This window comes from Pseudonaja textilis, chromosome 5, assembly GCF_049901715.1.
Source record: "Pseudonaja textilis isolate UNSWEBS1 chromosome 5, rPseTex1.2, whole genome shotgun sequence".
In the NCBI taxonomy this organism is placed as follows: Eukaryota; Metazoa; Chordata; class Lepidosauria; order Squamata; family Elapidae; genus Pseudonaja; species Pseudonaja textilis.
The window spans coordinates 75,019,788-75,035,999 of NC_141994.1; the positions used below are offsets into that span (position 1 = coordinate 75,019,788).

Below are 16,212 nucleotides of genomic sequence, written 5' to 3' on the forward strand. Positions count from 1 at the left end.
AATAGAGAGAGAGAGAGAATAGACAGACAGACAGACAGACAGACAGACTAGATCAAGGGTCTCCCAACATGGCCAGTTTAAGACTTGCGGACTTCCAGCTCCCAGAATTCCTGAGCTAACATGACTGGAGGAGGAGGAATTCTGGGAGCGGAAGTCCACAAGACTTCAAGCTGTTACGTTTGAAAACCCCTGCCATAGCCACACGATCAAAATTCAGAGGCTTGGCAACCGACTCGAAGTTACGACGCTTGCAATGTCTATGATTCCCCGTTTGCAGCCTTCCAAAGAGCAAAGTCAGTTGGCTTTGGGAGCCAGTATTAACTAACTAAACAGCTATAACTTTCGGCCACTAAATGAACTGTTTGTAAGTCAAGGACCACCTCAGCTTCCAAGCGCTTCATTGAGCGACTGTTTGACGTTTCAGTGGCCCTGAAAAGGGGGCAACACATAATCCTCGTGCTTATACACTGGTACACCACAGAGTTGTGTGTGGAGTCCCTTACTCTATACTCTTTACGTGCATGACTGCATTTCCACTCATGCTAGTAATACTAGTGCTAAATTTGTAGATGATGCAATAGTGGTGGGACTCGTCTCCAGGGGGCAGGATGAGTCTGCCTACCGAGACGACGTGGACCAACGGTTGCTTTCGTGGCGTGGAGACAATAACTTGGTCCTCCACACCAATAAGACCAAGGAGCTGATAGTGGACTATCTAGAAAGAAGAGATCAGACATCCAGCCCTTTGCTTCTCAAGGGAGACTGAGGGGACTCAAGTGGCCAGTTTTAAGTTTCTGGGTGTTACCCTAAAAGAGGACCTGACCTGGGGCCCTCACATTGCAGCCCTGGTCAAAAGGACCCAGCGGAGATTATACTACCTGGGACTTCTCAGGAAACAACAACGGAATGGGAAACTGCTGGTGACCTTCTGTCGCTGCACCAGAGAGAGTATCTTAACTGACTGCACCTGTGTGTAGGGTTTGCCAATTGCACAGGGGCAGATAGGACAGCACTCCAGAGGGTTAATGTCATTGCCCAGAAGATCATGGGTTGCCCTCTCCCCTCTTTGGAAGAGCTTTAGAGCTCCCACTGCCTTAAGAAAGTGCAAAACATTCTCAAAGATCCATCTCATCCTGGGCACCTTTTTTTTTGAACTATTACCACCTGGCAGAAGGTACAGGAAAATAAAAACAAGCACAAATAGGTTGAAAAACAGCTTCTATCCCAGGGCAGGAGCTCTTGAATTCTACTGTATGGTGCAATATTAATGCAATATCAGGAGTTTTCAATTCGATGTATAGAATGCCAAAGATGTGTGTTTGTGTTTATTTTCATGGTCATGATGTGCACTGAAGGTGGTATTTAATTTTGTTGTATGAGGTGCAGTGACAGTAAACTAAACCTATGACCTATGGTCATGTGATCAAAATCTGGCTGCTTGGCAGAAGAATCAAAATTTGGATCTCAGCCACCGGCTCCTACTTATGATGGTCACACAGTGATCCCCTTTTGGGACCTTCTGACAAGCAAACTCAAGGGGGGAAGCCAGATTCGGTTAACGACCGAGCTATCAACTGCGGAGATTCACTTACCCACCGAGGCAAGGAAGGTCGTAAAACGGGACAAAACTCACAGAACAAATGTCACTTAACAACCTAAATTTTGGGCTCAGTTGTTGTCATAAGCCGAGGACTCCCTATATCTCTCCAGAGGCAAAGCCAGCTGTGAGAAAAATCTGTATTTTAGTCGTGTGGCTTTTGAACCCCCCTTTTTTTTGTGTGTGGGGGGTGTCCCTCTTTCTCTCTCTCCACAGAATCTGAGGCAGCTGCAGCGAAAAGTGGAGGAACAAGAGGAGGCTTTGCTGGGCCGGACACAGGTGGTCGAGCTGCTGCAGCAGGAACTGAATGTCATTCAGGGGGAAAGACAGGTATCGCCCCGAGGTTTTCCCAACCCCCCCCAAAAAATCGCATTTTATTGCATGCCGGAGCTGCCCTGGAGTCACTCTCGGTTTGCAAAATAATAATAATAATGCATGCATCCAGGGGCAAAACTCCTCCCTGTCTTTTAAATAAAACAAATCAACATTTTGATATTGACCTGCGGTCAGGCGGAAAAAAACAAACGACCATTGAAGACTTTGTTTTAAAAACAGGACGTTTGTTCAGAGTATCGTAGCGTAAATTCAGCGCTAGAAAAGCAAACACAGATGGCTGAGGCTTCCTTTAACTTCTTTATCAACACAAGAAATAAATTTTACAATACCAGTGGTAGATTTCTCCAGCACAGAGCAAACTCAAACAGAAGCAGATATGTTGCAGGTTCAGAGTGGAGCTCTACTTTTCAGCAAGCAAGTTAGTTTCTCTCTCACTTTAGAGCTAAGCACAGGACCCAGGTAAATCATGTCCAGATTTTCTCTTTTAAGTTTCAGCCTTCAACTCAGCTCTCATTGGCTGACCTCGTGACTCAGCTCGATTCCAGTTCATGAATATACTCTGACAAAGCCTCCGCTGGACTTTTGGCTGAAAGAAAAAAGAAAAAAACAGGGGATTTAGGGATTTGAGGATTAGAAAGGGTTAGAGAGGAAAGAGGTGGCAATTCCTTGATGCGAGGAAAAGCCAACGTTCTATGTTTTCTTCCTCTTTTTTTTTAAAAAAATCCTTTTTCTGATTTTTGTATTCGTTTTTGTTTTTTTTAAAAAAAAACTTTTATTGTCTCGTGAAATATCTTTTTAAGAAAGCTCTTTACATTAGAGGCATAGTTTTCTGGATTTGATATTTCCACCCTGGGCCATCTTGGCTGCGTTCTGACCATGTCAGGATGTGCAGTAAACCGCCACCCATCCAGCAACGTGGCTTTTGCAACTTGTATGCACAAAGCTCCCTTCTTCTATCCCCAGAATACCCCATGCGGGCTCCTGAGAACAAGAAGGGGAAATTGTTGTGGCCCTCCAGCGGCCAGCGGAGCTGGTGGCAGAGTCGGACACTGAGGAGGTTGGGGAGGAACCTGGGCCAGTCCTGGAGTCTGGGGGAGGTTCTGCGTCGGAGGCAGAGATGGGGACCAGGGCCGTCCGGCAGTTATCAGCTGCCTTTGGAGTTGGAGATCAGTGGGGCAGAAGAACAGCTGGAGCCTGTTCCCAGTGTGCGCATGCACAGAGCTGCCAGAAGAAGGGTCTGGGGGAGGCTCGGATGAGGGCTCTGTGTCGGAGGCAGAGATGGGGACCAGGGCCGTCCGACAGTCCAACTGCCTTCAGAGTCAGAGATCAGTGAGGAAGAAGAACAGCTGGAGCCTGTTCCCAGTGTGCGCATGCACAGAGCTGCCAGAAGAAGAGCACAGTTAAGGGAACAAGGGAGTAAGGGTACAGGTGGACAGTGAATGGCCCCTCCCATAGGGAATAAAAGGGGAGTGGAGGTTGCAGGAGACATTTAGTTCGTTTAATTAGTATGAAGATCTGTTCCTGCATTCTTGCCAAGTCATTGGTTTGGAAGGTATCAGCCTGATAAAGGTCTGTCATGGTGAAATCTCTTGAAAGACCGGTTGCTGGGACTTTGCTGGACAGGAATTCCCTTTAACCTAAATAAAAGGGGTTTTATCGGGACGAGGAGTCGGCTTCATGATCTCGGGAAGCTGAGGTCAAAACAGAAATGACGATTCCCTCCCCACCCCCAAAAATTCCTCTGCTGTCCATTTTTGTTGTCTTGTCCTTAGGGAAGATGGTGTCCTCCATCTTGGGCTGAGCTCCACGCTTCCGTCTTTCTCTCCCCTAGAATCTCCTGGAGAAGTTACGAGAGGCAGAGGCGGAGCTGGAGACCTCCAGAACTGCCCTGGCTTCTGCCCAGGAGGAATCCCGCAACCTGGTCAAGAGCCTGGAGCGGGAGCTGGCCGAGCAGAAGACGGCTTTCGAGCGGAGCCAGGAGGAAGTTGAAGAGATGCGCCGAGAGCTGGCCCGGGCAAAGGCGGCCCAGACCGAGTGGGATCAGGAGAGGCGGGCTGAGGTGGCCAGGCACGCTCTGGAGGTGGACGAGAAGAACCAGGAGATGGTTGAGCTTCAAAAGGCAGAGCAGGACCTCCGCGCCAGTTACGAGGCCGTCCAAGCGGAGAACGCCCGGCTGTGGCAGAAGGTGGAGGCGCCAGCGGAGAGCTCGCCTGACGATGCGCCTGCCACGCCAGGTCAGAGAAACCGCCTGTCAGGAGGCAGCGGCGTCCTCCAGAAGGAACAGAAGTATCAACAGGAGAGAATCCTTTGTGGCTCCGGGTTGAGATGAGGGGCCTCTGGGCTGGGTGGCTTTCTTGCAGACGTTTCCTGACCCAACTAGGGGACATTGTCAGTGCTAGAAGGGAGTGGGGTTTGTGGAGAGGAGGAGGAGGAAGAGGAGGAGGAAGAAGAGGACGAGAAGGAGGAGGAAGAGGAGGAGGAGGAATAGGAATGACTGTGGGGTCCTCAATGCTTTCTCTGAGCCTGGGGGCTCCTTTGTGGCTCCGGGTTGAGATGAGGGGCCTCTGAGCTGGGTGGCTTTATTGCAGACGTTTCATGACCCAACTAGGGAACATCATCAGTGCTAGAAGGGAGTGGGGATTGTGGAGAGGAGGAGGAGGAAGAGGGGGAGGAAGAAGAGGAGGAGAAGGAGGAGGAGGAGGAGAAGGAGAAAGAAAAAAAAGGAGAAAGGAAGAGAAGGAGGAGGGCGAGAAGGAAGACTAGGGAACTTGTTGCTCTCTGAGCTTGGTTTTCTTGCAGACGTTTCATCACCCAACTAGGGAACACCATCAGTGCTGGAAGGGAGTGGGGATTGTGGAAAGAAGGAGGGAGGAAGGGGGAGAAGGAAGAGTCTGAGGTCCTTGGTGCTCTCTGAACTTAGTGGTTTCCTTGCAAACCTTTCGTGACTAAACTAGGGATTGTGAAATAAGAGAGAGGGGTTTGCAAGCAGAGGAGGGGGAAAGAGAAGGAAGGAAGAGGAGGAAGAAGGAGGGAGGAGGGGAAGGAAAAAGAGAGAACTCTGGGGTACTTGATGCTCTCTGAGCTGGGTGATTTTCTTGCAGACGTTTCACGACCCAAGTAGGGAACGTCGTCAGTGTTGGAAGGGAATGGGGATTGTGGAGACGAGGAGGAGGAAGAGGAAGAGGAGGAGGAGGGCTATGGAGTCCTGGGTGTTCTCTGAACTTGGTGGTTTTCCTGCAGGCGTTTCATGACCCAACTAGGGAGCATCCTCAGGCTTAGAAGGGAGTGGGGGTTTGCTCTCTATTTACATACTAGTGGGAGTCTTCTCCATGGCTCTTTGATCAGGCTATAGTTTATTGTTGGATTGTTTGTCTTGAGTTGGTGATTCCTAATTGAGGTATTGTTTACTGCTGGATTCAAGGAGGTTACCCATTCAGACAAACAAGCCAACAATAAACAATCATTTAACCAAGTGACCCAGAACAGTCCCAGCATCGGCTAATAGTATATAAATAAAGAGTAATGCCTATTTGCAGGGATCCTCATTCTATTCCCGAGACACCTGGACAGATTCTCCATCAGATGGTGGGTTTTTTGCTTTTTCTGGTTAGGTTGTCAGCACCTTAAACCCCACATTTTGATTGATCGTAAAATGTCAACCACTTAATTGGAATAGAGCTGGAAGGGACCTTGGAGGTTCTGTAGTCCAACCCTCTTCCCAAGCAGGAAGCCCTATGCTATGTCAGACAGGTAGCTGTCCAGTCTCTTCTTAAAAACCTCCAGGGTTGGAGCGCCCAGGACTTCTGGTGGCAGGCTGTTCCACCGGTTAATTGTCCTCCCTGTCAGGAAATTCCTCCTTAATTCCAGGTTGCTTCTCTCCTGGATTAGTTTCCATCCTTCGCTTCTTGTCCTGCCTTCTGGTGCTTTGGAGAATAGGTTGACCCCCCACCCTTCTTTGGGGCAGCCCCCCAAATCCTGGAATACTGATATCATGTCCTTCATTTTTTCTCTCTCTAGACTAACCAATTCCTGCAACCGTTCTTCACACGTTTTAGCATCCAGTCCCCTAATCCTATTTGTTATTCCCCTCTGCACTTTTTCCAAAGTCTCAACATCTTTTTTGTAACGTGGGGACCAAAACGGGATCCAGTGTTCCAGGTGTGGTCTTAACTTATTAGGTTTTATAAAGCGGTGCTAATCCTTCCCGTGATTTGGATTCGATGTCTCCGTTGATACGACCCAGGATGGTATTGGCTTTTGGGGCTGCCGCCGCGCATGGCTGGCTCCTGTTTAAGGGATCGTCCATGAAGACCCCAAGGCCCCTCTCACAGTTACTGGTTTTTTTTTTTTGAGCCAGGTTTTGCCTAATTTCTGTTGGTACCCTTGAGGGGTTTTCGCCTAGGTACAAAATCTTGGTTTTTCTCCACGTTAAATTTCTTTTTTTTAAAAAAAAATAGATTTTATTAAATTTACAATTTAAAAACACACCGACAATACATTTACAAAGTAGAAAGAAAGACGGGTAGGGGGAAAGAAGGAAAACACCCGGCCTAGCACACCGGATAAAGGCTGGTTGGGGGAAAGAGAAAGGATATAGAGGGAGAGAAGGGAAGGGAAGGGGAGGGAGAATAGGGTAGAAATACAATTAAAACGAACAATATCTTTTTGTGACAGTCTGTAAGGATCATTTCTCTTCATCATATCCAATCTACTCCTCTTTTCCATTATGTTTAAGTTACTTTTTATCATTTACATAATTTGTCTCTGTGTAAGCCAATTATACCATGAGTCCCAGTTGTCATAAAATGTTGAGGACTCTTTGTTTTTTAATGCTATCGTTATAAATTTCATGGTGTTGCATAGGGGCCCCTTGTTCAGTGCTCCAACACTGGAGGTTTTAAGAAGAGACTGATTTGGAGAATTGGGAAAAATTGTGGTCTCAAAATTATAAAATGACAATGTCAACAGCTTATAAAGAAAACTTGTATAAGATGTTTTACAGGTGGCATTTTCCCCCGACAAGAATTGCAAGAATGTTTAAGAACAAATCTGAAAAATGTTGGAAATGTCATCAGATACCTGGCTCATACTACCATATGTGGTGGACTTGTGAGGACGCTAGAAAATATTGGACTAAAATACGCATATGGTTGGAAAAATGACAAAGACACATATAGACTTGAAACCAGAGATTTTTTTATTGGGAATCTTACCGGATATATATAATAAAAATTTGAAGTATCTGATTGTAAATATATTAACAGCGGCTAGGATTGTATTTGCTAAGAACTGGAAGAGTGAGAAAATTCCATCAGAAGAAGAAATTATTAAGAAAATATTGGATTGTGCTGAAATGAGCAAATTGACATTTGAAATCAGAGAACAAGAAGATAAACAATTTTATGAAGTTTGGGATCTTTTTTATCAATGGTTAGATAAAACATAATGATAGAATATTCAGATTTAGCATAAAAAAAAATTTTTTTTTCTTAATATTATCTTTATAAAACATTATTAAGGTAGATTTGGTATGATCTTTATGATTTATTGCAAAATAAATTAAGCAAACTATAGTTATCTCGTTAAAATATGAATTAACAAAATTAAAAATTTTTTTTTTTTTTTTTTTAGTGATGATATTAGGTTATACAATTGTTGATTGATAATATGAGCTATTATGTAATATAATTATACTGGTGACTAGGAAATGGATGCACAAAAAAAAAGTGGTAAACCAATCGATGCACTGTATGTAAATTTATGAAGAAGGATCTTTTATGTTTTTTGTGGTATGTTTATGTTTATTTTGTTATGTATGTTTATGTTTATTTTGTTATGTATGTTTATGTTTATTTTGTTATTAAAAATAAAAAAAAAATTATTAAAAAAAAAAAAAAAAAAAAAAAAAAGAAGAGACTGGACAGCTACCTGTCTGACATAGCATAGGGTTTCCTGCTTGGGAAGAGGGTTGGACTACAAAACCTCCAACCTTTTGGATCCTGAGCTTGTCTTCTGGGGTGTTGGCTATTCCTGCCAGCTTCATTTGTCGTCTGCAAATTTGATGAGTTCCCCTTCTTTTCCCCTCACCTAAGAGGATCCCCTGTTACTATGCTACTATCTATTACAATGCTACTATGCACATACTACTACGCTCGGACACTATGCCAGTATCCTCTGCTCAGGAACAGCCCAGCAGGTCAGTGGTGCCCATGGCAGCCGTCAGGATTTTAAGTCCTTTCCATTGTTTGCCAAAGGAAAACGTCCCCCCACAGTCAGGCTGCTCCTTAACAGAGCAGATTTAAGGAATGGGCTTCAGTTGGTGGCTGTTTTCTGCTTATCTCAGCTTGGGGTATGTGTGTGTGTGTGTGTGTGTGTGTGTGTGTGATTACACTTTTGGGGGAAAACTCATGTTGTGTTTCCTGCCTCAGGTGAGACCCCCGAAAGATCCCCGGAGCTCGGCTTGTCTCAGCCAGAACTGGAAACGGCTACAGGGGTCCCGTCTCCTGCCCTGAGCCAGGTAATTGTTTCCATCAATACCTTTGCAGAAGAGGTGGCGAGGCCAGGTTTCCTGGGAGGAGACCGCAGGGAAGGCACGTAGTAAAATAAAGTAGATAAGGTAAAAGGTCTATGGAGATCCTCCGTCATTCCGGACACCGTTGTCCCAAAGGTGCTTTTTCAAGAGGCAACTGGACTTCCTTGGCTTTTTCTCGGAAGACGTTTCGCTTCTCATCCAAGAAGCTTCTTCAGCTCTGACTGGGTGGTGGGGAAAGGGAGGGTTGATACTCCTGGCAGACAGCTGGTCATTTGCGTCCTTTTTGAGGGCCGTTGAGGCCACTTGGAGGTTGAACAACCTTCCCTCAAAAGAGAGGGAGGGATATGACATCACCTACTTCCAGTCTACAACACAGTCCTTTCAGCAGCCCCAAGAAGGCTCCACGCCTATTTGCACTACTCAGGTGTGACCCTGAGGACACAGATAAACTTCCAAATGGCCTCAACAACTCTCTAAAGATGGAAATGACCGGTTGTCTGGCAGGAGTAAAAATCCTTCCATCCTCCACCCTCCGGTCAGAGCCGAAGAAGCTTCTTGGATGAGAAGCGAAACGTCTTCAAAAACAAACCAGAAAGTCCGGTTGCTTCTTGAAAAAGCACCTTTTGGGACAATGTAAGGTCAGGTAGAATAAAGAAATAGAATAAAATATAAAATAAAGAAATAATGTAAAATACAATATGAAATAAAATACCCGATTCTTGTAGTGACGCCTTCTTTTTTCTTCTTTCAGTCCGGCACAGCTGGGACCCTGGAGGATCCGCTGCCGGCCCCACCGGACAGACAGCCCGATCTCCTGGAATCCTTTGCTGACGAGAAGCAGCGCGATCTGTCCATCCTGCTTCTGGAACTACAGGAGGCCCAGGAAGAGATCGCCTTCCTAAAGGGGCAGCTTCCCCTCTCGAGCAGCCTGGAAGATGACGCCGGGCGCTCCCAGGGAAACGACGCCGAGAGGGAGGGAGAAGGGACCGCGGCCGTCCAGAGCGACTCGAGCAGCAGCTCCCTGGTCACTGTGGACATCCAGGACTCCCCTTCTGTTCTGGGGATGCTCTTGGGACCGGAGGAGAATGAAACATCTCAGGGACCGTCTGCAGACTCCGAGCTGCAGTTGCAGAAAATAGCCAAGTTGGAGCTGGAAGTTGCTGAACTGCAAAGAAGGCAGCGGGAAGCCACGGAAACCCACCGGAGAGTCTTGGAGGAGAAAACCGCAGAAATTGGCCAGCTTCAAGAACAGTTGGAGGGCTCCGCCAGGGCCATGCAGGCCCTGGATGCCGAGCAGGACCAGCTCCTGTCCCAGCTGAAGGAACTCTGCTTCCTGGAACAGCTGAAGGATCAGCTGGAAGGCAGCCCTGCTGCCCACCCGGAGCTGCAGCCTCAGCTGCCCAACTACGAAAGGGGAATCTCTCACCTGGGCTTGCTGAAGGAGCGGATTCAAAGCCTGAGGAACGAGGCCCAATCCAAGGACGTGAAAATCGTGGCCCTGCAGAAGGACCTGGACGAAGCCCAGCGTCGGCTCTCGGAGCAAGAGATGGCAGGGAGGAACCTCCTTAGCCAGCTCCAGGAGGAGCAGCGGAACGGCCAAGCCCTGGTTGAACAGGCGCGGGAGGCTTCCGCGAAGGCCGAGGAGCAGTCCCAGGCCCTGGCCTCGAAGGAGCTGGAAGCCGCCAAGCTGGCGACGCTCCTCTCGGAGAACTCCCTGGAGGTGGAGAGGCTCCAGCAGGAAGTGGTGGAGCGGGAGCGGAGGATGGCCGAAGTCAGCGTGGGCATGTCCGACCGGATGGTGCAGCTCAACGAGGAGAAGTTCGCGCTGGGGAAGGAGCTGAGGAGCGCGATGGAGCAGCTGAGCGTCCTGCAGCGAGGGAAGGAGACCAGAGGGCAGGCGGTGGAGACGGAGGAGAGGTGGCCGCCGACGGAGGAGCGGCCCGCCGACGAAGCCGTGGAAGTGCTAAGGAAGGAGAACGAACTCCTGAGGAAGAAGCTGCAGGCTGCTCTCCTCAGCAGGAAGGAGCTCCGCGGCAGGGTTCGCCAGCTGGAGCAGGAAGGAAAAGGGGAGGACAAGATTCCCGCCGAGGGCCAGGACGGGGTGGCTCGAGAGAACGGAGGAGGCGGGCCTCCCTCCTTGAGCCCTAGTGGCCAAGGGCATCCTGTAAGGCGGGGCAGGGCTGCCTCGCTGAACCAGCTGCTCTCCGTGAAGGAAGCCGCGACGCGGGTCAGCCTCGAGGAGGAAGAATGCACGTGGCCGCGGACCGTGATTGCCGAGTTGCAGCAGCGTCTGCAGGAGAAGGACCTCCGGATCAACGCTCTGCAGGCTGAACTCGAAGGCTGCCAGTTGTCCCCGAGAAACGGAGTCCGGCGGATCAGAATGTGGAGGGGTCCCACTCAGCAGATTCCAGGAAGGTGGAACAAGCAGCAAAGCTGACCTTGGCCCAGAAGGAGAAAATAAGACCAACCAAGAAGAGTTTTCGGCGCTGGTCCAGGAGAGAGAAGAGCTCCAGAAGAAGCTCCAGGAAGCTCTGGCCTCGCGCAAGGAGACCGTCAAGAAAGCCAAGGAGAAGGACCGTCATTATCGCGAACTGCTGAAGCAGCAGAAGGAGGACTACAACTTGCTACAAGAACAACTCGAGCAGCAGAGCCGGGAGAAGGAGAGCCTGCAGGACCAACTCCAGACTCTGTCCGAGGTTCTGGAGAGCTTCCCTCCTCCGAAACCTGCTGGAGATGTTTCTTCTGAAGGTCCAGCGTCAGGCCTCGTGCAGGAGTTTGGCCAGGAGGTGATTGAAGAAGGTGCTTCCTTAGCCACCGAAGACCCATCGGTGCACCAGCTGAAGGCAGACTTGGAGAAGCTTCAGGCAGAGAAGAGGGAGCTGGAAGCCCACCTCACGCGCCTGCAAGGAGAACTTGATGGCAAGTCTGAGAAGACGCGGCTCCTCCAGGAAAAGGTCGAGCAACTTCTCGCCGAAGTGGAGGCGGCCAAAGCTGCCTGCAGTCAGGCAGAAGCCGACGTGGAAAGCCTGAAGGGGGAGTTGCAGGAGAGCCGGGAAGACGTTTCCAGGCTGGAGAAGCTGAGATGCCACCAAGAGGAGAAGGAACTCGGCCACAGAGAAGAAATCCAAGGCCTTCGCTCCCAGTTAGCCGATAAAAACGAGTCCCTGGGTGGCCTCCAGTTAGAGCTGCAAGAGAAGGAGAACAGGATCCAAGCATTGCAGGGACAGTTGGACCGAGCCCACCAGCTGCAGGCCGAGCTTCAGGCGAAATCGGCAGAAGAGTCGGCAGAGACCCAATCCAAAGCCCACCTCCAGAGGAAGCTGCAGGCAGCCCTCATCTCCAGAAAGGAAGCCCTGAAAGAGAGCAAGGGGCTGAAGGAAGAGTTGTCCAGCACCAAGGCCGCCTTGGAAAGCACCTCCCTCCGTCTTCAAGAAACAGAACTTCGGGCGTCTGAGCTGAACAAGGAGAAGGTGGTCTTGTTGGAGAAACTGGCGACCCTCAAGGAGGAGCGGGACAAACTCATTTCAGAGGTGGACAACGCCTTGGTGGAAAACCAGAACGTGACCGGTTCCTGCGAGAGTCTGAAGTTGGCCCTGGAAGGGGTGACACGGGAGAAGACGAGGCTGGAGGAGGAAATGGGCTTGGCGGACGCAAGGCAGGCCCAGGAGCTCCGCGAGTGGCAGAGGAAACACGAGGAGCTGCAGAAGGAGTACGAGACGCTCCTGCAGTCGTACGAGAACGTCAGCGATGAGGCCGAGCGGATCCAGCGGGTGATGGAAAGCGTCCGGCAGGAGAAGCAGGACCTCTTCCTCAGACTAAAAGAGGTGGAGGCCGAGAAGAAGGACGGGGAAGCTCGCCTGCAGGGAGCCGAGCAGGAGATGGAAGGCATGAGGGAGAAGATGAGGAAGTTTGCCAAGTCCAAGCAGCAGAAGATCTTGGAATTGGAGGAAGAGAACGAGCAGCTGAGGTTGGAAATCCACCCCGGGGACGGTAGGACAGGGTGGGACCAATTCTGCTCTCCGAGAAGAGCTGGAGACCTCCAAGAAGAATTGCCAGGCTCTTTCCGAAGAGATGGACGCGCTGGTCGCCGAAAGGGACCTCTTGAAGCAGGAGGTCCAAGACTTGAGGCAGACGTTGCAAACCAAGGGAGATCAGAGCAGCATCCAAGAGGAGAAGTTGGCCGGAAGCCACGTAGTCAATTCCACCAGGATGTCTTCTTCAGAGGAGGTGGCTGAGGAAGGAGATACAAACACGGGTTCTGAGGTTCTCACCGCCGCCACTCCAAGCCTTGAGGACAAGAGGGAAGATTCTGGCACAGCCGGGCCCTTGCGTGATGAAAGAACTGGGGATAGTCAACACGCGGCAGAGCTCCAGGAACAAACGGCGGCGCTGGAAAATGAGAGGGAGATGGCGGTAGAGGAAATGAACAAGGCCCATAGAGATTTGGAGGTCCTGAAGGAAGAGAAGAACCACCTGGAGGGCTTACTGGGTCTGAAAGGCCAGGAACTGGAAGCTCTTCAAGAAAAGTTCATCAGGATGGAGGAAGGTTGGGGGCAAACCAAGGAGCAGCTAGCTGAGGTGTTGACGTTGAAAGAAGCTTTGGAAACGGAGAAGGATGACCTTGAAGAGAGGCTGATGAACCAGCTGGCCGAGTTGAATGGGAGCATTGGGAACTACCAGCAGGACATGGCCCACCTGGAGAGCCAGAACCAGCAGCTCCTCAGGGAGATGGAAAGTCTTCAGGGGGCCCTGAGCCGCCTGGAAGACGAGAAGCGGCATCTGTTGAGGGAGAAGCTTGAGGGGGAAGCCAAGAAGAAAGAGAACGTGGAGAAAGTCAAGAGTGCCTGGAAGGAAGGAGACGGCCGGACTCAGACCCGAGAACTTCAGGAATTGTTGAAAGAGAAACAGCGAGAAGTGAGGCAGCTGCAGAAGGACTGCATCCAATGCCAGGAGAAGATCAGCGGCTTAGAGAGAACCGTCAAGGCCCTGGAGTTTGTCCAGAGCGAGTCCAAGAAGGAGCTGGAGACCACCAAGAAGAGCCTGGTGGAGGCAGAGGAGAAGACCCAGAAGGTCCAGGCTGAGTTGGCTTCCTGCAGGGTCTTGCTGGACGATACTCAGAGCGAAGCCGCCCGAGTCGTGGCGGAGAGCCTGAAGGTGAAAGAGGAGCTTCAGACCACCCGGGCTCAGGTCAGAGGTCAGCTGAGGGAGAAGGAGAAGGAGCTGGAGAGACACCTGGAACGAGAGAAGGCCAAGCACCTGAAGGAGATGAGGAACGCGGACGAGAGGTTGGAGGCCCTGCGGAAAAAGCAGGCGTTGGCGGAGGAGTCGGCACGGGACCTCCAGGTGTCCCTGCGCCAGAAGGACCAAGAAGCCAAACAGCTTCAGGGTGACCTCAACCACACCTTGGCCCAGCTGGCGGCCTTCACCAGGAGCATGTCCTCCTGCAGGACGACAGGGACCGGGTGATCGACCAGTCCAGGCAGTGGGAGAAGAAGTTCAGCGAGGCCATTGAGAAGAAGGAGGAGGAACTCTCTGCTCGGGAAGAGGCCTGCGCCGCCTTGCAAGACCAGGCCAAGAAGATGGCTCTCCAGGTGGAAGACCTCCAAGGCCTCGTGGCCAGGTAAGACAAGAGTTGGACCCTTCCGAGGCTCTTTGGGGGCTCTTGCATCCAGTTTTGGTCTAGCAGAACTAGACCAAACTAGCAGAAGCAGAACTAGAGTATGTGAGCTTAAGGGGAAGGACCTAGATCTCCTTACCCCCATTTCTTCTGTGCTCCTTTTAGTGTGGGAGATGATAACAGAGAACAGATAATCAGAGCTGGAAGGGACCTTGTAGGTCATCTAGTCCAAGCGGGAGACCCTACGCCATTTCTAACAGATGCTAGCCCAGTCTCTTCTTGAAAGCCTCCAGGGATGAAGCTCCCACAACTTCTGTTCCATGGGTTGATGGTTCTCACTGTCAGAAAATTCCTCCTTATTTCCAGGTTGAATCTCTCCTTGTTCAGTTTCCATCCACTATTCCTTGTCTGGCCTTCAGGTATTTTGGAGAATAGCTTGACCCCCTTCCTCCTCTTCTCTGTGGCAACCCCTCAAATATTGGAAGATGCTCTCCTGTCTCCCCTGGTCCTTCTCTTCCCTAGACCAGCCAGGCCCAGTTCCTGCAACCGTTCATTGTATGTTTTAGCCTCCAGTCCCCTAATCATCCTTGTGGCTCTTCTCTGCACTTTTTCCAGAGTTTCAACCTCTTTTTTATAGTGTGTTGACCAAAACTGGATGCAGGACTCTAGGTGTGGTCTTACTAAGGCTTTATAGAGTGGTATTAGTACTTCACTTGATCTTGATTGTATCCCTCTGCTAATGCAACTTAGGATTGCATTGGCTTTTTTGGCTGCTGCTGCACACGGCTGACTCCTATTTAGCTGGTTGTCCACTAAGACTCCAAGATCCCTCTCCCAGTTCCTGCTTTTGAGCCTGGTTTCACCCAGTCTGTATGTGTCCTTTGGGTTTTTCTTGCCTAAGTGTAGGACTTTCCTTTTCTCATGGGGGTTGGATTTGAGACTGTCCTCTTGCAAGCAGATTTTCTGCTGGGCCTTCTTTGTAGCACAGTTCACCGTAATGCTGTTTTGCCCATATGAAGCTGTCTCTGACGCTGAAGCCACCAAGGTGGCTCAGGTCATGGGTCAAGGCTTGGAGATGTAGAGAAACCCTTTGCAGAGAAGGAGCATCCGGTTTCTCCTTGGGCTGAAGCCCTCTGGCTAGATAAGGATTAAGGAGTAGATAGAGAGTATGCTTGGTGCTCTCTGACCTTAGTTATTTTCTAGCAGATGTTTCATGACCCAACTAGGTAACATCATCAGCGCTAGAAGGAAGTGGTGTTGAGGACTGGAGGAGAAAGAGAAGGACTGTGGGGTCCTGGGTGCTCTTTGAGCTTGTTGGTTTTCTTGCAGATGTTTCACGACCCAGCTGGGTAATATCAGTGCTACAAGCTTCTAGCACTGATGATGTTATCTAGTTGGGCCATGACACGCCTGCAAAAAAAAACCCTACCAAACTTCAGAGAACATCAAGAACTCCATCATCCTCTTCCTCCTCCTCCACAAATCCCACTTCTTTCTAGCACTGGTGACGTTACTTAGTCGGATCACGAGATGCCTGCAAGAAAACCCTGTGCTCAAGAGAGCACCAAAGACCTCACAATTCAACCCTGAGTTACAACGGTTCTATTAGTAGGTAGAGACTTGGCAGAAAGTCGCTGGGTCACCCAAGACCCAACCCAACCATATTGGAGAAGGTCCTCCTTCACCTTAAAGCTTTGTGAACCGGGAAGAGTCCAACCCATTCTTCGAAACTGCCCTGGAGAGCCCATTCCATCCTTTTCTCCCCGTCATTCGGTTTTGGAAGCTTTTTGTCAAGGGTCAGCAGATCTAGAAGTTTGTTTCTTTTCTGACTGTCCACTGGTCCACCCTCTACATTCCCTCACGACTGGGCAGTTAAATACGGCCCAGTCTCCATCCTGACTTCATGGGAATATTTCCCAGAACCCTTCTAAGGTTCTGCCAGTAGCAGAGAACTCTGTTAGCATTTTGGGTGGCTGGTTTGGAAGGACGGCATAGTGAGGAAAAACGAAAGGAAGTGTTGTGGCCCGTCAGCCGCCGACCCCTCCAGCAGCCGAATCAGGAGGAGGAGGAGGAGGAGGCGCGGGAGTTAGGGCCAACATGAAGGCAGCCTGGGAGCTCCAAGGAGGAAGA

General features: G+C 50.1%; 1 protein-coding gene across 1 annotated transcript in view; it reads left to right on the forward strand.

The window, feature by feature from the left end:
• LOC113451965 (golgin subfamily B member 1) overlaps positions 1–16,212 on the forward strand; it is a 41,044-nt gene that overhangs the window by 11,374 nt on the left and 13,458 nt on the right. The window contains 8 exon segments of the mRNA XM_087935503.1: positions 1,814–1,927; positions 3,765–4,167; positions 8,362–8,450; positions 9,217–10,813; positions 10,816–10,872; positions 10,875–12,448; positions 12,450–13,902; positions 13,905–14,085. Of these exon segments, the coding sequence (XP_087791629.1) occupies positions 1,814–1,927; positions 3,765–4,167; positions 8,362–8,450; positions 9,217–10,813; positions 10,816–10,872; positions 10,875–12,448; positions 12,450–13,902; positions 13,905–14,085 (5,468 nt within the window).